The 22,607-nt window shown below is 43.3% G+C and overlaps 1 protein-coding gene across 1 annotated transcript in view; it reads left to right on the forward strand.

Annotated features, from left to right (window-relative positions):
* Nucleotides 1-7,069: 7,069 nt before the first annotated feature.
* BARD1 (BRCA1 associated RING domain 1) overlaps nucleotides 7,070-22,607 on the forward strand; it is a 40,874-nt gene continuing 25,336 nt past the window's right edge. Inside the window, exons 1-4 of the mRNA XM_015634806.2 lie at nucleotides 7,070-7,277; nucleotides 7,382-7,438; nucleotides 11,097-11,236; nucleotides 17,827-18,821. Of these exons, the coding sequence (XP_015490292.1) occupies nucleotides 7,123-7,277; nucleotides 7,382-7,438; nucleotides 11,097-11,236; nucleotides 17,827-18,821 (1,347 nt within the window). The 5' untranslated portion in view covers nucleotides 7,070-7,122. The remainder of the gene's footprint in view (nucleotides 7,278-7,381; nucleotides 7,439-11,096; nucleotides 11,237-17,826; nucleotides 18,822-22,607) is intronic.

The following is a 22,607-nucleotide window of genomic DNA, read 5'->3' on the forward strand; positions in this document are numbered from 1 at the left end:
GCCCTCAAGCATTCAGGCAAAGTGGGGTGTGTCTACTCTACCTCAAAAAAATAACTTGAATTTTTTAAAGTGAGGCAGGTTTGTTGTTAAGAAATCACAGCAAATTTCTTCCCAAAGTTAGTGCAGCACTCACAGTCCTGGTGTCGAAGTTATAAAGGATAAAGTTATCTGCTTTATCCTGGTGGAACTGGAGGTGCTGAGCCATGACTGAAGGTGTGGAGATCCCTGACTGACCTCATGGAGGTCACCAGTGCTGCTTTGGCTGGAGGCTAGCCCTGATTAAGAAATAGGCCTTGATAGCTGGGAAACAATTATGGTTTGCATTTATAAAATGTAACTGGAAGGGAAATAAAAAGGATTTGATTTTTTTGGGGTGGTCCAAAGATTTCCCTTTGGCTTGAAGCTGCAATGATACATTTAAAAACAGTCACGGGTAAAAAGAACAAAAGCAATGTTGGACCTGAACCTGCACTCTGTCAAAAAATGCAAGTAATTGCCTTTAATGGTTTCTGTCATTTTTAACCTGTGTTTTGTGTGTGCCAGATGAACAGACATCAAATCAGGGTGAATCTCTCTAAGCGTTGAGCCAGAGCTGGGTTTGCATAAATTAAAACTGGGTTAATTATAATAACTCTAGCACAATAGGGATAGGATAACAAGATTAATTAGAGGGGGGCTAATAAGAGCCCCAAGCCACAGCAGTACAAAACCTGCACCCAGCTTCACCAGCAGTTTCCTTGGACTTGTCTCCCACTCAAGCTGAAGGGCAATCCAACATCTAAAAGCCTCTGCAGAGCCTTGACTGTGTTTTCCCGAGCATCCAGGCTCGCCTCGCACCGACCATATGTCTGTCTCTGTCTGCTAGCAGATTGCACCAAATATTTTCCTTTCTTATGGTGGCTGAGCAAACAAACACCATCTGTGGGGCTCGCCGAGGGAAATCCTGGCCCCCTCGGCGCCAACGAGAAGGCAGCCACACGTGTCCATGGCGCTGACATTTCTGACATCCATAGCTCGAGACAAGAAGTCCCCTCTGCTCCTCATCTCTGCCCATCTGCCCAGCGGGGTCAGGACCTGGCATTTTGCAGATTTAAATTCAGATTTTATTGAAGAAAGGCTGGGTCCTATCAAAGCAGACTGCCTTGCCTGACTCAGGTTAGGTGGCAAGTGGAAGAGGGCAAGCATGTTTTTTGGGTGTCTCTGTCTTGGATGTATCTGCACTGCTGGGGGCTTTGGGCATTTTCCAGCCTTGCTGAAATCCCTCAAACCCCAGAAGTGATGGGCATTTTTGGTCTTGCTTGACCTGATTAGAGCCAGAGTTCTTGGAGGGCAGCTATGTGAGATGCAAATTCTTCCCTGTTCAAACCTTTTTTCCTTTGTAAGTTGAAACTCTGGGGGTACCACTTGGTAGGGAGGATCTGTGTCATCTATCCATGCAACCCAGCACTGGGGCATCAGCAGGTACTGCAGCAAAGGTGTGAACGTGGTTCCCAGCTGGGCACAGGGTTTTCTCCTGCTTTGCTGTTCTCTGTTACTTGCCTTTCTGCAGGAAATCCCTTTTCTGGTCAAATCAGAGGGTAATTTAAATTTTGTCAAATCCCCCACAGTTCTGACCTGTGTGGGCATTGACAGAGCTCTCCTGCTGGGCGATGGGCAGGTGGAAATTACCTGTCACCTCTGTTGCTTTTCCACTTGTGCTTCTGCACTGCTGGGCCCAGAGCTTGTGCTCTGACCAAATCTTTTGTACAAGTGCTCTTTGGATTTAGCAATTCGCACGGTGAAAGCAGAACCAATGAACCACAGGCTTCTCTGCTGCTGCCTTTAATTAAAAATGCCATGTCTAACACCAGCAGATGTTCCTGCTATCGAGACTCGAGGAATAATTTAATGCCGTGTAATGCAATGCTGACTGTGCTGCTTACTCTGAAAGTGTAATAGACTTTTTTTTTATTATTATTATTTCCTTTCGGGGATCAAATCCCTCAATATTTGAAATTTTAGAACTTGGTAGTCTAACAGCCCTAATCAATTACTGCACTGAATGATCTCAGCAGCCTGGTGTCTGTCAAACCAGCGCTGCAGCCCACGCTGCCTCTGTGACCACGGTGAGCTCACAGGGCTTTGGGTCAGGAGCAAAATTGGCCCCAGAGGGGTGGCCTGAGGAACAAATGAAGCCTATTAAAACCTGTGATTCAGACATTTGGGGAGAGAGGGGATGCAAAGATGAGGCTGTGCCTCCTCCAGTTTTTCCTGCAGTCTTCTGATGAAGAGGATCCATCCTGTCGCTTGCTGTGGGTGCTCAGCACATCGAGCTGGGCACCCTTTCCTGGCAGAGCGCAGTGGTTTCAGGATGTTCTCTGTGTTCAGGTGGATGAGAGCAGAGGGATCCCCTCTTCAAGGAGCTTTGGCTCTTTTAACCCCTAGGAAAACAACTGATTTACAAGACTCAGTGGAACTGCTTCCCTCTGCACGCTCCTTCCTGTTACATAATAAATCATATAATAATTGTATGTTTGTTGAAAAACAGCTGGGGAACTTCACTAAATTAATAAAATATCAGGTAGCGGTGTATTTCCATAAAAAGGTCTTTACCAGATGGGCAATGCTTTGAAATGAAGCACAAAGTAGGTGAAGATTTTTTACCTTCCTCCTCAGCCAGGGAGCCGAGCCATCCTTCAGTGCAGGTCTGGCTCTGGAGCTCAGCGCTGTTTGGAAATCCCATTTCCAGGCCAGCACGGTGAGGATGAGCACTGCCTCAGCAGGGTACAGAGCTGCTGATTCATGCACGCACCAAACGCTGCTGCCTCACTATATCACACCACTGCTGAAACCCTTTTACTGGCTTTCTGTCATGCAACAAATTTATTTTAAAGTGTGTGGGCCTTATACTGCCTGGAATGGCTTTACTTGTACTTTAAATACTGCATAAACCAACTTTAGAGATATATTTCTTGCTTCCCTCTGTTCCCCCCCCACCTTTTCTTTTTTTTTGCTTCTGACTGTCCAATTGGTTGCAGTAATTCACTGCTGAAGAAGACATTTCTTAGATTTCCAAGAGCGTCAGCTCCTTAACCTTTATAAAATTAAGGAGAATGAATCATTCGTGACTTTTACATCTTTCTTGAACACAAGTATTTGTTAGATGCAGGCTGCCCAGGGCAGTGCTTTGCCTCAGTTTAACTGAGTTGTAAATGTTTGTAAATTCCCACATAATGTCTCAGCACAATGGAAACTATTGCATCTGTGGATTTATCGAGAGAGACACTAAACATATTTCAGCTGGAGGAAAGGAAAAGGAGGCACTTGTCTGGTTTACTGGGCTATACAGTATATATCAGCATCTCATATTTTGTGAACATAAATGCCAGGTTGACTCAAGAGATCTGTGGATCAAGTATTATTTGTAACCTGCTCCGAATGCTTCGAATTGTGTTAAAGTTTCATCTCAGAAGTGAAGCCTTTTGCCATCTTTCAGGATCCCTGGTGCACTGGGAGATGCTGGGAGCTGGGTTGTTGGAGCACAGGATGAGCCAAGTAACAGGATGTTAAGGTTTCACCTGCCACCTCTTCATTCTTAAGGGAAAAATGACAGGCTTAGCTTATTTTGTGAGTTTATCCTGGTTTTGGCGACGTGAGGGAGCAGGTCCCTGTCCCAGCTCCACCCCTGCAGCCCAAGGAAAGAGTGAGTGTCGATGTGTCCCTTGCTGTCATCCCCTCCTGTATCCAGCTGTGTTGGTGCATGCACACAGGATGGGATGAGGCAGCAAGGACGTGCCAGCTTGCAGGGCTTGGGGACAAGCTCCTCTTTGGGCAGCACGCCTCTGCCTGCCCCTTTTCCTCCCCCAGGACAGGAAAGGAGGATGCTGAGCCCTGAAGCAGCTCGTTGCACTCAGATCCCGTCAGACACACATCCGAGCCCACCTGCTGCCCGCATCATCCGACACGTGTCCCTTACAAGGTGCGCTTTGTTACACCAAGTTGTTTTTGTTGCGCTTCCACTCTCGCCTCCGTGGCTGCTGTTCTCTCCCCAGCGCCGCCGGGGGTGCCGGGCTGTCGGCAGAGGGGACAGCGCTCCGTGTTATTAACGCAGCGGGGCTTCCCTGAGCACCAGGAAACAACAGCCCATTACACAGCCACAGCCACACTTTTCACAGCTGGATCCCAGCGCGCTGATGCAGCTCCTGCAGCAAACAGCCTTGCTCTGCACGCAGGGAAACGAGGCGAGCGAGGATCGGCGGGCTGGCATCCACCCCGGCCCTGCTTCTGAGGACTTGTGTGCCACCTTCACAGGCTGTTGTGACCTCTCAGTCCCTCCATGGAGTCCTCTCTCACGGACAGGGATTGGGAGTGACCATGAATGAAGAGAGCGTGATGCTGCCTCTCGCTGTGATGTGTCAGCTTTGCCCCAGACGACAGCAGCAAACGCTCTCAGATCCAAAGCACTGAGAGATTTCACAGTTCCACGTCCTGTGTGGAACACACTTCCCTGCACCTCTGGCTCATATTAGTAAAAAAGATAAAATATTTAGCCTTCCCTAAATAAAGAAAAAAACATATTATAAAATTCACAATTTAGACAATCTCCGGTGTTCAGGAGCCACAGAGTGAACAAGCTGTGAAAGCAGAGGAGTGACACTTGAAAACTGGAGAACCTCCCTCTTGGAAGACATTAATAACTTAGTAAGAAATACTTCCAGCCCTGATTGAACACACATTTAAGTAGAACTCCTTCTGTCTAGATAAGGTAAGGCTGGGACACCCCTCTGATGGCTGTTTTCCACAACTGTCGCAAACCAAATTTTGCAGCTCCATGCTGCCATGTCCTTTTATGATGAAGTTCCCTCAAAGAATAACTCGCTGGCTTTAATCATGTTTTCTCTGAGATTTATGGCTTGATGCTTATTCACTGGCGGAGCTTCTCCACGTGAAATGTCAGTAAGCCTGTTATAAATTGCTCCTGGCATTCCTGCTCTATCTTTTACTTGGCCAGGAGTATTTCTACCTGAAAGTGATAAATTCCTGCTATAACTGCTTTATGTGCTCCAGTAATTATGCTGTAGAGGGATGGCGGGGGCTGCATCTCTGTACTGCATAAAACACACCAACCTGCAAAAGTGAGAGATCGGGCTGTGGCTTGGGGTGCTGCAGGACACACAGGCTGAGGGGAAAACCACCCTGGAAACCCGAAATAATGGTGACTGGTGAGGTACCTCTGCCAGAGGAAGCTGAGGAATGGGGAGAAGAGAGAAAAGAAAATGAACTGTTTAAAGGGGAAAGGCATTGGCACGGGGCAGGTGCTGTGCCACGTCCATCCACCTGTGTCAGGCCCTGTCTGGGCAGGAGATATTCATGCTGTGTTAGACATGTTGGTTATAGATACACAAACACTGGAAATACGTACACAGGAGCATCAGGTTTGGGTATGTGATCAATTTGGACTCTGTTGTGGTATCTATACGGGCTGAGCCAACTGTATGAGGTTGAAGAAGGCCAAGTGGGTCCTGTACTTTGGCCACAATAACCCTGCAGCTCCAGGTGTCGAGTTGTTCATGGGGGTCTCTGGGTCTTTGAGGAGATGAGCAGTTGTTGGTTGCTATAAAGATGTTTATTGTATGGATGCATCAGTCTCGAAGGCAAAGAGTTCAGAGAATTAAAGTCCGTGCTAAAAGCTTTTGGTATAAAGCCCTGGTGGTCTGGGCAGCAGAAGCAGTTGGAGCAGATGTGATGATGACTATGGTGCTGCTGTTCTTCTTTGTGGGGGTGTGTGTTTCCCAATACAGGGGATTAAATTCGTAAATCACCCAATCAGCTAAAAACACAATTCTAAAACATTCTTCCTACACTAATCTAAGCTTAATTCTAACATGCAAAAGTATTGTCAGTACTTATCTAAATCTTACATATAATCTGTTTATGTGAATAGTCCTATCTGTTCTATCTAAGAATGCAAGCTATATTTTCATTGTGTCTAGAGTTAAGTTCAATCTGTGAAGGGTATCATTACTGAACTTTAAACTAGGCCTTAGGGCTTTTCACTAGCTAACACAGACTCTTAAGGCATTTAAGCTATATTGCTACTTACTTAAAACTAAAACCTACACTCTTACTTCGTACCTCTGTGGTTTAATATATTTTAATTCTTTTCTCTCTCTGAGGGACTCAGGCTTTTATTTCAGATTCCAACATCTGGGCTGGGGCAGAAGGACTGGAAAGATGGGAAAGGCCCTGGAGGTGCCAGAGGCAGTGGCTGAAACTGAGCCCAGGTAGGCAAGAAGGCCAATGGCACTGGGCCTGTATCAGGAATAGTGTGGCCACAGGACCAGGGAAGTGATTTTTCCTCAGTGCTGGCCACCGGTGAGGCCGCACCTCAAGTGTTGTGTCCGACTTCAGGACAAGATGGATATTGAGGGGCCAGAGCAGGTCAAAAGAAAGGCAGTGGAACTGGGGAAGGGGCTGGAGCCCCAAGAGAGGTTGAGGGAGCTGGGAAAGGGGCTCAGCCTGGAGAAAAGGAGGCTCAGGGGATCCTTCTGGCTCTGCACAGCTCCTGACAGAAGGGGACAGCCAGGGGGGTTCCGGCTCTGCTCACTGGAACAAGGGATGGGACAAGAGGACATGGCTTCAGGCTGCCTGAACATCTATCGTCATTTGTCCCTGAAGCTCAGAAGTTCAGACACTCTGGGTTCTGCAATACACTTAGAGACTTGTGCGGACCCATTTCTCCTATTACACTAAAGTTCTGAAGTTGAAATTGCCTGGGTCCTATAACAAACGAAAAGACCCATTATTTCCTCAAGTGTCAAGCCACTTTTTCAGACCCAGTCGTTCCTGAAGACATCAACAGCCTATTTTCCCTATAATTACTGAAGACTCCCACCCATCGAGTCGCAGGTGAAGACGTTAGCACTAATTTCACTGCCGAACCCTAAATAACCCTGCGCTTTTGAACTATCCGCCATTTCCCCAGCCCTCCCCTCAGGGCGGCCCCGCCCCGCTCCCCGAGAGCGGGAAACGCTGAGGGCGGGCAGCGCGCGCGCGGCCCCTGCGCCTGCGCAGTGGCGGCGGGCGGGGGATTCGGAGCGGCGGCGGGAAGCGCTGAAGATCGGAGCTGCTGAGGGAGCCGCTATGAGGGAGGCGCTGCGCGGACGCTCGGGCAACCAGCCGGCCCCGGGTAGCCCCCTCCGCCCCGCCGCCCCCTCCATGGCGCAACCCGGGCACCCCTGGTCCCACACCCGCGCCGCGCTGGGCCGGCTGGAGAAGGCGCTGAGCTGCTCCCGCTGGTAATGGATGTCCTCCTTCCCCCTTTCCCTTCCCGCCGTTTCCCCTCACGGCCCCTACCGTGTGGCCACGCGTGTTAAAAAGTTTCTCCTTGCTCTGCCCACAGCGCCGGCGTCCTGCGGGAGCCCGTGTCCCTGGGGCAGTGCGAGCACGTCTTCTGCCTGTGAGTACTGGGGCTCGGCCGCCCGCCGCCGTGCTGTGGAGAAAGGACAGGGACGTGGGCACCGCTGATGCCTTCTGAGGGGGAGAGGAAAGCGGGAGCTGCTGTTCCCCTGTGCGTCCCATGCAGGAGTGCTAGCTTAGGCTTCAGGATGCCGGCCAGGTGTGAAGGGAGCCCACAGTCTGATGGAGGGAATTGTGCGCTTGTAGTGGGGTAGAATTCCAAAACAACTTTAAGTTCTCATCATTCTCAACTCCTTTCTCTTTCTCCTTCACTTAAAGAAAAAGAACAGCTTGGGAGCGCATTTCCTGTTTTCAAGGGGGATTTCCTCTGCCCTAAAGGGTTGGGTGGTGGTGCTTGTTGTTGGTTTGGCCTTCTACCAAGACTTTGCTCCTTCAGAGCTGCTTCTGTGGCTGTTCCTGTTTTCACATGCGTCCAAACACGTTGGCATAGGCAGGTGTACCTCTGCTTAGAGCTGGCCAAATAATCTGAGTGCTTCAAAAAACTGACTTAAATTAGAAACGTTCTGCCAGCGGGGCACTTCTGAGGTGGTGGTGGTGGATGTGTCACCTGTCATAGGACAACTCACTGAATTGTCAATACAGGCAGAGGCTGAAATGTTTGTGCCCCAGAACCGCCTTTGGGTGAGGTGGTGGAACCTTTTGGCTGCCCTATGTATGTATATTATGTATATATACAGTGTATACTTATGTATACTCTTCATTGCATGCACATGCAAACACGGGGAGTTAAAAGGTCTGCAGCCTATCTTAAAAAGAATTTCTCTGCACAGCACAGGTGTAGGCAGTCTGATAAAATCCTGCCTTTTTTTGGGTGAAGAAGAGGGATGCTGCCTAACCCCTGCTTGTAAACCAGCATAGATTCTCAGCTTTGCTTCCTGTTAATCTATAGTCACTACGTCAGTAAAAGCTGAGGAAACATTCCTTCATGGATGGTATATCCACTTCCTATCTTCAGCTGCACTTTTCTAATAGGAATTTACAGTGCTGAAGGCCTGAAAGGTAAAATACAAGTAGAATGTTTACTGGCTTTTTAAGGAGTAACTGCTTATGGGACAGATGCCCTCAGCATCTCTACCCCCAGTATGCATGCATGAACTAAAAGATGCATGGATTATTTCTCTCCAGACACGTGTCCTTTCCCAGCTGTGGCCATTAATTGATGTAGAAGATTCTTGAAGAGGGACATTTTACAAGAACACATAGGGACAAGACTAGGGGGAATGGCTTCACACTGAAGGAGAGCAGGTTTACATTGGATATTAGGAAGAAAATCTTCCCACTGAGAGGGGATGAGGCCCTGGCACAGGTTGTCCAGAGAAGCTTTGGTTGCCCCATCCCTGCAAGTGTCCAAGGCCAGGCTGGATGGTGCTTGGAGCAGCCTGGGATAGTGGAAGGTGTCCCTGCCCATGGCAGGGGGTGGAATCAGATGGGCTTTAAGGTCCCTCCCAACCAGAACCATTCTATGATTCTGCTGTTTGAAGGAATTCTTTAAATTATTTATTTCATTTATACAACCTCCCTACAGACGATTTTGTAAAATAATCCCCAGAAACTTGTAAAACTTTTTAATAATTGTGAACGTGTCTTAATAAATGTAATTGTTTAGCTCTTGGGCATCTAAGGCCTTGTGGTTTTATTTTGGATAAACCCTGTGTATTCTAGGTGATAGATTTAAATCACCCACTGTAAGTTTTGTGGGGTTTTTAAAGAAAAATTTTCCAAACATCAAGAGGACAATGCAGTTTGTATTAATGAGGCTGGAAAGTATAGCTAACAGGGGTCTTAAGCCCTCATTAGCAGCTATTTCTTGCTCCAGAAAAAGGAGTTTATTTGCTATTATCTGAGTTATCTTGTGCCTGATCTTTTCTCTCTTGTATGCCTGACCTTTTATCGGCCATTTCATCTGTCCTTTCATGACTGAATCTTGGCCAGTGGCTTTTTTTAAAAATAAACTTAAGGAAACTCAGATTAATTTCTTCAGAAGAAAATTAGGTATTTGCAGTTACCACTATTGAGCTATTCTCAACACTAAATTACATAAAATCACAATGTATTTGCCTCACCTTTATAATCTCTCCAGTAAGTCGAGGTTGCTGCTATTTCAGGTATAACTCGGTTGTTTGCCTGCATGTTTTTCATTGATGTTTAACTGTTGTATGACAAATTTCCAGTACCTCTTTTGTAATGCTGGAGTCCAAATGAGTTCTGTTGCATCTGGAAGTTTTAAAGGAACACTCAACTCTGACTTTAGTTTCAATACATTTAAGTGATATCAGGTTTACATTCTGCTAATTTGAAGTTCTGTTACATTTAATTTCTGTCAAGTTTAAGTATTGTGAGCTGATTCTGGTCCACTGCTGAAGACAGACATTTATAACACACCTGGGGAGGATTGGGATGAGTGGCTGGAGCTGCCTTCTGAAATAATGGAGTGAAAGATCTGAAACGAATGAGCTGCAGTGCTCAGGTCACACATAAAACAACCCGTGCTCCCTCACCATGGTTTTGTTAGGGACAGGGATGTTTATCAAGATTGGTTTCTGCAGTTTTGTGGGGATAGCTGTCCTAGGTAACTGCAGTCATTACCGGTTGACTACAAAACCCCATCAGCTGCACATAATTAAGAGATGTTGTGGTGTGAAAGTCACTCTTTGTCCTTTGCAGTGCGATTTATAGGGCTGGGAAGCCTGAGGCCAGCTTCCCTAGGGAAGGAGACCTGGCTGGCCCTTCCCTTTGCTCCAAGTGAATTGTCAAATGTCATCTAGGATATGTTGGAGCCAAGAGCTGGGCTTCAGTCTCCCAGACACAGCAGTGCCTCAGCCACAATGGCCTCTGCCTGTTTAAAGCACAAAACACACCTAGGAGCAATTTTTACATGAGCAGTGGTCAGGTAACTGAGACTGCTGAAATTGATTCAGCCTTGGCTGTGTGGAGCTATAACTTCTTTTTAATAGGATAGATTGGAGAAAAGATGTAGCAACGGCCCTCAAATGTTGCAGTTCAGATGGCAACTCATAAGGTCTTCTCACTGGCATAATCAAAAGAATAAAAGATTTTAGGCTGATTTGGGGAGAGTAGTATTACTGAGTAAATCTGTTTTCCGCACCTGTCCCACCATGATGATCTGACATAAATGCTGTGAAAGAGAGCAGTGATAAAATACTCTGAGTGTGTAGATATCCTTGTGGGACTTCATACAGAGAAATGTTCACAGAGGTGAAACTTCTTCACAGCATCAAGCAAATTTTAACTAGGAAAAAAAAGCAGAAATTGTAGTTTACTATGGGTTGGCTTTCTGGCACTTGTTTAAAAATGGAAGGCTGCAGAATAGCAGGTGTAAAAGAATGTGTAGTTTTAACTGTCAAGCCTAAATGTTACCTGGGCTCAAACAGCAGTGGAGCTTTTGAAAATTTGGGTCAGCATGCAGGGTGCTGCGTTTCTCATGACTGTCCTGACAAGGCTGTGCAAGTGGGTTGCTAAATTATGTTCAGTTTGTCACTTGCCATGATAGATGTGCAGCATTTGTGACCAACTCGTATGGGCTTTACAACAGCGCTTTGTCAATGCTAAAATAAGAGATTCTCTGTGGAACAGTTGATAACTTCCACTGGGTAATGGGTTTTCCCTTTGCCTTCCAGGTCCTGCGTGGGTGACTGTGTTGGCAGCGAGTGCCCCGTGTGCCACATGCCAGCCTGGGTGCAGGATGCACAGATCAACCAGCAGCTGGATGACATGATCCAGCTCTGCAGCAAGCTGCGGCAGCTCCTGGGCACCTCAGGTGAGACTCGCCTGGCTCCCTGGTGGCTGCAGAGTCCAGGCTGCCCCATTTCATCTCACAGGCTTTACAGGGAATGAGCAGTGCAGCCCTGCTTAAAATTCCGAGAGGCTGTTCCAAATCGTGTTTGGAAAATTTGATTTGAAGAGAACTGTCTGTATGGATTGCTCGTTCTTTGAATCTGTTTTACTGAGAAATCTGCGTGAGCGGGTTAGTCCATAATTCATTAGAATCAGGCTTCCAAAATTAGATGAAAGTGGGAGAGATTGCTGAGTCACATGGCACAAAGCAGGGGCACAGGTTGTCGTGTCTTATGGGAGCCCCAGTGTGTTCTGCATTGTATTAGGGGGGGCCCTATTAAAGAATTAATGCATATCTTCTCCTGCCTCTGGGTTTCTGTGCGCTGAGTCGTGCCTGCTGTCCCAGTAATTTTCAGTTTGGGGTTTTTGCACATGGGAAAAATTATCTATGCTCCTTTCCTAAAAAGGGGAAGGAAGCAAATCTTAACTCATTTATTTTCTGGTCCCTAACAACCAGCTAGTCTGCTGCAGTGAAGTTTTGTCATTGCTGACTGTGCTAGAAGATGGCAGAGAACGTACTCTGGGAATTCATCTCTATCAAATTTTGGGTTGTTTGTCAAAGTAGGAAAAACTGTAGTGAAATAAGCGTAGGTGATGGTGTGTTTCTTCTGCAAGCTCAGAGAGGAGCATTTATGTAATACCAAGTTTTAGAAAACATTCATTTAGTTGTCAGATACAGAATAGGTAATTCTTCCTTCATTGTTGCTTCCTAATATGTTTGTCTAAGTTAAGGATTCTTTTTCTATGTCTAATCCCATCAGCACCTTCATTCATTTATAGAATAGCTCTTTATCGACACCTAAATGGATTTTAAGTGATGAGGCTGGAAGCCTGTGTCTGAGTGTAAAGGAATACATTTTATATAGGTATAAAATCCTGTGGTGGTTAAATCTCCTGGAGCATACAAAACAAATGATGGCTTAAATAGGATTTGAGGGAAACATTTTAAATGATGAAGGCTTTTAAAAGCACACTTGGAAGAGAATCATTTTGAGAGGCACTATTTGTGATGCTATAAATAAAACATTTAAGATAGAACATGGTAGCGTTATTGACACTGTTTAGATGTTTTGGAGAACTCTTAGAGGTGGATTAACTCTTAAAAATTGGTCTGCTAATTAACTGTACTAAAAATTGAATAGTACATTGAATCCCATAGTTCTTCTAAATTAAAGTTTGCATGGTGTAGCTAGGCCATAGAACTAAATGTTCTTATTATCATCCCTCGTTCTGACCTGAAAGCAGACACAAAATAGAAGTTTACAAGGGTGTTTTATATGAAATGATTTGGGAGATGCCTTTCTGTCACGTGTAACCTTTGCAGTGTGCTAAGGATTAGCACAGTGGCCTCTTGGATGTGTGATACTGAGGTTAGGAGAAAATCCTCCTGAGCTGGTAATAGTTCACTGTCAGGAATGGCTTGAATTTGTAAGTAAATGAGCACACCTCTAAGAACAACGAATTATGTGCTGGGGAAAAAAAAAAAGGGTTGAAAATCACAGGATATTGTAGCTTTAGAGATTTTGAGAGCAAATTCTTCAGGATGTTTTGTCCCTTATCTCAGGCAAATCCCTCACCTCCCATAGATGTCTGGATACATTAAGTTCTGCCTTGAACTTAATGTATCCAAAGTGAAATATGTTTGAGTTTGGAGAATCACAGGTTCTCTTTTGTTAAGGACACGCTTTCATGTTCTTACAGCACTGTACTTCTGTCAACAATATTTTCTTCTTTTGTGTTAGAAGGTCAGAAATTGTACTTCATGTTCCAGTAAAGGAAATAGACCGAAAAATCCATCTTTCAGTGCAGGAAAGGAAAAGAAGCAGTTGAAAAAAATATTTCCATATATTTGTTTTGTGTCTCTTTTGCATATTTGCTGTGTATGCCTTGTTTTGAGGCAGTTGTGGCTTCTCTTAAATCTTGTTGGAGATCTTTGTTGACACTGAAATTTCTAAGTCTACTAGTAATTTTTTTAGTCTCTGACAGTGCTAGTGCATGCAGTGAGTTGTGTGTTTTTCCTCTAAAAAACCCCACAGAACTGCTGTGACTGAAAAGGATAGGGTTAAGCTCACACTGAGTATTTCAAATACAAAAATCCTTGTACCCTGAGGTTCCACAGCAGACATGAGAGGGATCTCACTTTATATTCCATTGGGATAAAAATAGCTTCTGCCAAACAGCATGTGCATTGTAAGAAGCAGCAGCAAATAATTCAGGAAAGACTGCACAAAACAGCTAATACTTTCCTTTTGAATTAGAGGGAAACACATTAAATGGCACTCCTGGGGTGACTAAAGATGAATTGACAAACAACAAACCTGAAACTGTCTGGAAAACACAAATTATAGGTGAAAAATTCAAGCTGGAGGTAGGAAATGCTGAGCCTCCAAATTAATTCACTTTTTAAAGGTTTTATATGCTGAGTCCATGGCAAGGCGAGGAGAGGTGCCTGACCTTTTGGCTGCCCTGTGCTGTACCTTCCTAAAGGGAAGCTGGCTGGCAGGCACCACAGGTAGGATGTCTGCAGCTCCAACTCTTCAGCTCTAGTGTTGCAGTGTCCAAGACATCTTGGGAGCTGACATTGGTGGGCTGATGGGCTTCACAGGTGGGTAATTCCTGAGGACTTGTTGAATTACGGGCATAGTGTGCATAAAACACTATAGATTTGTTGATATACAGTGATGATTTTGAAAGAAGTTCTAAATACTTAGACTTTTCTGTGTTCTTTAAAAAGAAGAGATGGCTGTAAATTTTCAGGACCATCATCAACCATTTCTAGTTGATTTTACCTCATTCTTTGTAGCAGTCTGCTTCACTCTTACACATCAAAAACCTTCCTCCCCTCTTCCCATGCAGAGCTACACCTTGCAGGTGTTGGTCAAAGCTCCCTAAGCTCGTGCTGATGCTGGTGGACACTCAGCAAGATCAACACTCAATCAGCCTTTTATAGTGTCATCACTTTGTTTCACATTTACTGGATGTAGAACTCCTGTTGTAACAGATTAGATTGCATTTCATGTGGCATTTTTCATAATATCTAAAGATGAAGTTTTGAATAGCTGGGATTTCTCCCTTTCCCCCTTGATGTTGAATACTTAACTTTCAAAATAATCATTCTTCAGTGAAGGCACTAATGTTGCACAGATGGTACCAAAGCTCTTGCCTTTGATTTTTAATAAGGGACTAGTTTGTCACAGAGCTTCCTCAACTTCTGTTCTGAAACCCGTAATAGAGAATAATTTGAAAGGCACACAATGTGCATCATTATATTCCTTTGATGCAGATTAATGATAGCTAAACCACATTGTCTAATTGCTCCTTTTTTTCCCCCTCCACTAGTCTGCTGTTGCACTACAGCAGAACTTGGAGATGGGAGCTCCAGTTGCAAGGCACTGACTATCTCCTGGTATTCTTGTGTACTCTCAACCCTGTTAACACTTTAAGAATTCCAACTCTATTAAATGTCAGCACTGGAAAACTTGGGCTTATTATGTGCAAATGAATCTAATTTAGAAATAATTCAGTTACTACATTGTGTATCTGAATGTTGTGTTTAATAGGTAATTGAGACTAAATTTACTGCATTTATTGTAGGCTGGTTCTAATACTGTTATTGTAGATGTTCTTTATGCTATTGCAGATGCTTAAAATCTAGGATTAGTAAGGCGTGATTTACCTTGTCCAAATGCCTCTCTGAAAGTTTTTGAGAGGACACTTAGTATTAAAAATATGATTAAATCAAAATCATAATAGTAATTTTTTTCAATCATATTGAGATCCAAGCTCTGGCTTCAAACTCAGAGGCAGCAGAAAATTCATGGGGATTGATTTTATTGTGAGCAATTTTCTCTGAAGGTACTTTAACTGAATGAACTTAGCCACCAGATAATACCATCTTTATATAAATTAACATTTACTTATTAAATCATAAGGACTTCCTTTCAGCTTCTTGGCACTGGATCTCCCCTCTTTCTTTCTCTATCTCACAGCTCTGGGTCCATCAAAAGATTTGATTTTCAAGGAGGGTAGATTGGCCATTTGTCCAAATTGCTTTGGCTCCCTACCTTGTACAATTTGGAAATGGAGGAAGAGGTGGCAGAGTCTAAGAAAAGCCAGAAAATGCAGTTTCCTTCCCTGGGTGTGCAGGGCTGGCCTTTGGGTGGGTCTCTTTGTCAGGATATATCTTTTAATCATGTCCCATGAGTGCCTCCCTGTCCTAGAAGATGCAACATACTCTGTTACACCTCAAGTCGTTGCAGGTGAGGAAAAACCCTCCTGGGGATGTATTTATTCGGCATGTTATATTTTCAGCAGGTTTCTAATAACCTGACTAGTAAATCCCTGCTGAGCAACCAATAATGAACAGATCAGGAAGCCTTTTGGTGGATTTTTCACAGGCTTTCCTGCTGCCAGAAGTGGTACATCCAGTGTAAATGCTTCATTGTGTTCTGCTGCTTTAGATCATACTTCTGAAGGACAGTGCCTTTGATTGAATTTGTCACTTGGACTTTAAAGTCTTGCTGTGCTATACACATCAAAAAGAATTCTGGCTATCATAAAATTGTTGCACAAATTACTTCTGCAAGCCGATTTTATTCTTTCTTTTTACTTGGGGATGACTGATAGTTTTAGCAAGGTAAATATTTTTCAAGGAGATCTGCTAGTTTGTGTAAACACTGAAGGAAAAATGAGTAAATAGTAACTTGTGTTTTATATTTTGCATCTGTTTGCAATCACGCTCTTCCTTTTTTTAGATGTTATTGTCAGAATGAGATTGGATATGATCTCAGGACTAGCTAGTTCTGAGATTTCAGTCTCAATTTGAGTGCTTTTTTTGTTGTTTGCACCAAGCCCAGCCTTAGAGGAAAACCAAATAGCTGCAGTTCTGTACTTGATGATTATCTTTAGATGCCTAAATGATTGATTAACTAGCCTTAAGCTGTATTCTTAATGACACTTCTGGTCTGACGGCTTACATATTCCTCTAGCTAAATCGAATATGTAACAGGATTTAATTCCAGGGGTAAGTAGGGTAATTGAAATCAAGATTAAGGAAACATTTAACTTTGCAATATAGTTTTAAAAGACAACTGTGAATGTCTGTTTTAGTGTTGAATTACTATGCAGTTCTCTTTTAAGTGGAGTTTCAAATGCACTTTTTTTGTGACTAAGGGATTGGAACCAGTGTGTTTGCTGCTATGACTTTATCCCAGCTTGCTGTGAAAAAGGGGCTGTAGTTACTAACACCAAAAGGAAAAGGGAAGGTATGGAGATAATAAATTAGCCATAGAAAGTTAATGCACTGAAGTGAAAGTGATAGATTGTTGCAGTGAGCATCTGTCACTTTTAATAATTGAGACTTCATATTATTTATTTCAAGAATGCTTAAAACCCTCCCTTCCTTCTAATCTTGGTCTTAGTGCTGCTTAAGTAAAACACAAAACAAATTTCATATTGGTTTTGTTTGATTGCTGTAGATAACCAAGACTTTTGTGAGTGGTAGTCCCTGAGGTTTGAGGCAACAGAAAGAACGAGTTGTGCATTTACTTTGGAGGACTTCTCCAAATAACCTAAAATAACACCAGTTCAGAATGAAGGAACTGGTAAATTATCTGCTATAGTTCTTTTGTGTCAAAAAAACTGTCAAATTAAATTAGTATCTAATCTCTGAGGTCACTTTATACTCCTTAATTTATTCTTAAGCCATTGAGGACAGTATTTATGTCCTCAGTCCTTGTTCTCAAGTGTTATTTCATGTGCTGGGAGTACAGGATATTCCTCCGTCATCCTGGTCATTGATTTGTAATGTGCTGTAGGATGTGATTTATAAAATTGCTCCACTGCATATTTTTAAAGAAGTGTTTGAGATCATCAAAATGCTTAGCTGCCTTGAAATTATTTACTACCCAGGGGTAAAGGATCAAATGACAGGACACAATTGCTTACAGATTTTCTATATATTTCTCTGGTTCATCTGCTATATCTGTGGAATCAGCCAAAATTTCTCAGGAATATTTGACATTTTTATGAGGATATTGTTTTTGCTTGCTTACAGCTATTTTTCCTTTTCATCTTTGGATGAACTGTAATATCTCTTTAGAAAATTGTTTCTCTGCTCTTTCGTGTATGCACATGCCTCTTTGTTAAACTTATTTCTAAGGAAAACTCAGTGAGAAAACCAACTTCTGTCGTTTTCTGACCTGGTCAGACTTCTTCTGTGCACTTGCTGTGTTGTGAACCCAGACTGCTGAAGGAATTTCTCTGCCAGGATGTTGACATGCCTGATGGATAGCTGTAACTGCAGTGATTTCTGAGCTCCAGAGTGGTGTGTGACCTTTCCAGGGCTTTTCAAGTCACTATGTGTGTCTTCTCAGAAGGAATGAAGGCACTCACAGATTGTATTTAGTAACACTTCATCAGTTCTTCTAGTTGTTAAGATTTTTTATTTTTTTTGCTTTGTGAGGTTCTGAAGAGTACTTCATAATTATTTTTACTCTTTCCTTATCCACTTAGATTCAGCAGAAGATACATCCACACCGACTGACTCAGACTTGGGAAAAAAGAGCAAGAAGGAGCAGATAAAAATGTGGTTCAGCCCAAGAAGCAGGAAGATTCGATGCATTGTGAACAGAAGTCAAGCTGAGACTAAAAGCAACGACCTTGGTCAAGGCACATCTTCTGTTTACGATTTCTTTCCTTCCCCTCCTCATGAAACTCCCTCCAAGCCAAAAAAAAGACCAACCCAGAGGCAAATTAAGAAGATGAAGAAGAAACATCTATCAGACATTAACAAGGAGTGGAGCTTAGAGAAACCTGAGCAGAAAAGAGCCGAGAAGAAGGCTCCCAGGGAAAAGTGTGTGACCATCTGCAGTCAACCAGTAGTGCTGTGCACTCAGGAACCAGAGAGTCCTGAAGAAAGACCTCAGCAGGAATCTGTAAAGGAAGCTGTCTCCAGCAGTAGTACAGAAGATGGGGAAGTTCTACCACAGGTAGAATCCCCAGAGAAGAAAGATAACGATGAGTTTGTGCGCTCTGCACGAGATAGCAAGGAAAAATATTGTGCTGCAGAGATGTTGCTGTCAATAGCAAATGAAGCTACGCCTTTGAAACGTGGAAGGGAGCAATCCGGATTTCAGGGCACTCCTCAGCCTAAAAGAGCAAGGAGAAGTGAGAGGGGTGTTCCTGGGAAGGCAGGCAGGCAGGCCGATGGCTTAGAGGAGTCACTGCAGGGCTCCCCCATCTGCCCAGCCACTGAACAGACACCAGGTCAGATTTCCTCCTCTGCATCCAAACTCACTCCCACTGGAATGAAGACAAGAAGATCTGCAGCCCTTCAAGCCATAAACAGCCCTTCACTTTCAGAATCTCCCTCTACTCCACCCACCTCTAAGTCTTGCAGCCAAGTACCAGCACTGCTCAGTCCTGCTGTGCTGAAATCCCCTGGTGGCAATACAATTGCCAGAAGAAATCACAAGGGAGAGACTTTGCTCCATGTGGCTTCCATCAAGGTAGGATCATCACCTTCTAGTTCAGCTTTAAGCAGAAGTTTAAAAAGAAAAAGTTGTTTTAAAAATATTCTGGAAGGCAGTTATTTCAGAATAGCCTGTTTTGGGGAGGGAAAGCTCATTTTGTGATCTTTTTCTTCTGGGTTTATTGGGAAGTTTCCAACCTGATTCTCTGATTTCATAAAGAAATGACTGTTTGAATGATCAAAGATGATTGTACTTGGAAACTCAAAGTGTTACAGTGTCAGTTATACCTTCGAGTTCTAGAAAGTGATAAGCATTTAAATGTTTTGCCCTTGTGTGCCAGAAGGCTGTCTCTGATTTGTCATAAGGAGTTTAGGAAGTATTTCAGGTCTCACTGACTGACCTTGATCAGTTCAGTCTGAGCTGGTAACTCAGCCAGGACAAGATCTGAGTTATGTATATAAAGATAGCTATGTGAAACATTATTTTACAAGTGTTGAGATCCACCACCTGCTGCAGTTGTTGGCTCAGGGGGAATGAGGTGCTGCACCCTGTGATTCCCATGCTGAGCCCTATGCTTTGGAGGGAAGGGACAGAGTTGGGTGGTTCTCAGCTTTATATGAGATCAATATTATTCTTGGAATGACAGCTGTCACTCATTATGCTCTTAATATCTTAACCAGTTCCTGGTGTGGTAAACTTCATGGCTTTGCTGTTATTTCTTTGTAAAACTGTGTAAAATATGTCCCACTCATCAGATGCACTTGTTGCAGCTCCCTTCTGGGAGTTTATTTCAAAGAGTTTGTAATCTGGCAATTTAAGTGTACTTTGGGCTAAATCATAAAATACAAAAGCTGTGTGATTAATAAACTGCATATACTGGAAGAATTGATTCCTCTATAAGCACCTGACATTTATACAGCACTTCTGTCTGGTGAGACAGAGGCTGTTCTTGATAAATAACTGCGTCCTCTTTCAAAGGCATTCTAATAAGCCACTCCTGCTGCACGAGACCTTTTTAAATGGAAGTGTCAGCTGAGTTGAGTTCAGATCTCGTATTTGATGTCATTAATACAGAATTAGGGGGGAGAAAATGAAACATTGTCCTCACAGGACTCAAGAGCTTTGAAGGAGAGATCTCTTGGTGCCTCTTGTCATAAGTCCCGCATATTCTTCTTTATTAAAACGCTGTTTACAAATTACCCTTCTGTGATTTTCTGGGAATTTGTAATGAGTATGGTCATGACTGACTGGCTCTGAAAAAAATGAATCTGCCTTGACAAGTTTTCACACAGGTATGGTTTCCAGCAATATGCCTGATGCTTCTTTGGAACGTGGATATTTCATCTAAGGAAACAACATCCCTGCAGCTTGTTGGAATATTGGCGTATTGGTGATATGCCAATAAAGTGGTTTTTCATTGCAAAGCATTTTGAAGATAAATGAGGGAAAACTAAACAGTTCATGCTGTAGATAAAAAGGATAAACATGTTTTGATTATTGAAGTTCAGTGGTGTTGCTGGCACTTCTTATCAGCGTTGGTACAGCCAAAAAAAAGCTGACTTCCAGCTGGAGTGTGGGAAGTGGGATGGGCTTTTTCAGTCCTGTGTGTGATTTCCTTTTGGTGTTATCTTTTGATGTTTATAATTATTGAGCTAAAGTGGGAAATGGCTTCTGTTCCTCATTAGTTCTGCTGTGGTTTTTATCCAGCAGCTCCATATTCATTGAGATGCTCATTAGCAAAGGCTTATGTAGCTAGGTAGAGCTTCAGGGTGATCCCAAAGTTTGCTTTGAAAAGGAACTAAACACAAGGAAAGCGATCCCTTGGTTATGATCTTTAAACTTGCAGGAACCCTGTATGAACTGATAAAAGTATTTTCTCAAACTGGTCTTGAAAATACCAGGTTTTATATTGATATTCTCAATGTGGCCTTTAGATTTGTTGGTTTGGGTTTGGTTTGTTTGGTTTTTTCCCTTCAAATTAGTTCTAATTTTTTTTTTTTTTGTGAAAGAAGCATTTATCTTCTAGTTTCATTTTATGGACAATTTTTTTTTCTTGTTTTCACAGCCAGTAATGTTTTTCCATGTGTGTAAACGGAAACAGACTCATAGCTGCCACCCTCCCCCAAAGTAAAATGAGGTCTAATTCTCTGTGACTTCGTTAATTATAAAAACAAGTCTGTATTATTTTCATTAGCAGTTAGGGTCTAATACCCAGAATTTAATTAAAGCTAATTGAACTCTCCCTTTTTTCTTATTTAAGGGATCATAAACAACTTTAGCAGACATGAAAAGTAAGAGTGTTGTGCTGTTTCTAATGATTCTGAGAGGTTGTCCCATTTACTACTACTAGTTATTATTTCACTGAAATCAAAATGGTTCTCAAGAAAGATTCTAGTGTGGATGAACTGAATGCTGAGTTAAACTTAAATGAAAATAAATGTGAAGCAGTCACGTCTCTTCACAGTCATTAAAGGTGAAAATCTCAGTTAAAATACAAAATGTGACCTGCTCAACTCCAGATATTCTAAACTAGTTTAGAATTGTTGATGGGGAAATTGCCTCATCATCAGCCCTTCCATATGGGAATTTTTTACAGTAAGAGAACAAATTGTTCTCTGGACCAGCTCTTCCCTGGCAGTTAAGTCAGAGCAGAGCGCAACTTAATGAGTTAGCGGGGAGTCCTAAATCTGCTGTTCCCACCCAGTTCCTTGGCACTGCATTTCAGGTCTGGGTGCTGCCTGTGCTTCTCCTGCTCTGCTGAGGGAGGTGATGGGGCAGAGCACAGTGGAATTTTGTCACTATGGATTCCAGGGAGAGGGACAGTGAGCTGCAGCACAAGAGGGTAACAGAGGACCTTGGCAGAAGCTGCACTGTTACAGTGAGTGGATGGGAAATAGCTGGGAGAAGGCTTGTGATGCTTCCAGTTAGAAGGAAACAAGGAGTTGTCCCTGCTCTGAGGAAAGAGAAATTTGCTTTTATGCAGAGCATCGAGTTAGTTTGAAGAGAGAGAGAATGGTGTATTTGGACCAGTTTTATTTTACCAGGTTTGGTTTACCTCGTGTTCTAGGGATCCTTTAGTTTCGACAGCTCATGATGGCTTTCCCTCCTTGCACTCTCAAGAGGGCTCACAGAAAAGCTTCACTCGTGGCTAGCCTGCTGTGCTGGACTCTTCATGGTTATTATAATTAACACAGTAAAATAACAGTGAGATAATTCCTTCTGAGCCTGTGAGAGTGCTCCTTTTATCGCTTTGTTACCAGTTAAAAACACATCAGGAGGGAGAGCAGAGAAATGTTGCGATTTTGTGAGCACGTGATGGCAAACATCAGGATGGCTTTTAAATCTTGTTTTCAGCTGTCTGACCTAGGCAGCTGTGCACTTCCTTGCTTTTGGTACTGGATCTGAGAGATGGGTCACAGAAGAACATCTTCCCTCCTGGAAAAAAGAGGTCAAGGCAAATATGAAATAGTGCAATGGTTTCAAGTGCAAGACTTGCAGACTTGGAAACTAGCCATGACTCAAAGCAGTCCATCTTCTCAAGTGCTGATTTGGAAGCCTGGAAACAAATTACTATTTCTTTTTCGATAATGCTTGGTTGTTACTTGTAATGTTTTTGAGGCTGGGTAACTTCCTGCATGTTTTCCCTTTATTAAGGTTAGGCATAGCTTCTTGTTATTAGGTAATGGTCTGCTGTATAGGGAATTCATTTGGATGGTTTTGAGGTGAGAAACTTGCAGGATCCTGGAAAGAGTTGACAGTTCCTGTAAGCTCTTTAATTCATATTTGTCCTCCTTGATCATTTATGAGTTGTAAATAATCTAG

Source organism: Parus major, chromosome 7 (genome assembly GCF_001522545.3).
Source record: "Parus major isolate Abel chromosome 7, Parus_major1.1, whole genome shotgun sequence".
Classification (NCBI taxonomy): Eukaryota; Metazoa; Chordata; class Aves; order Passeriformes; family Paridae; genus Parus; species Parus major.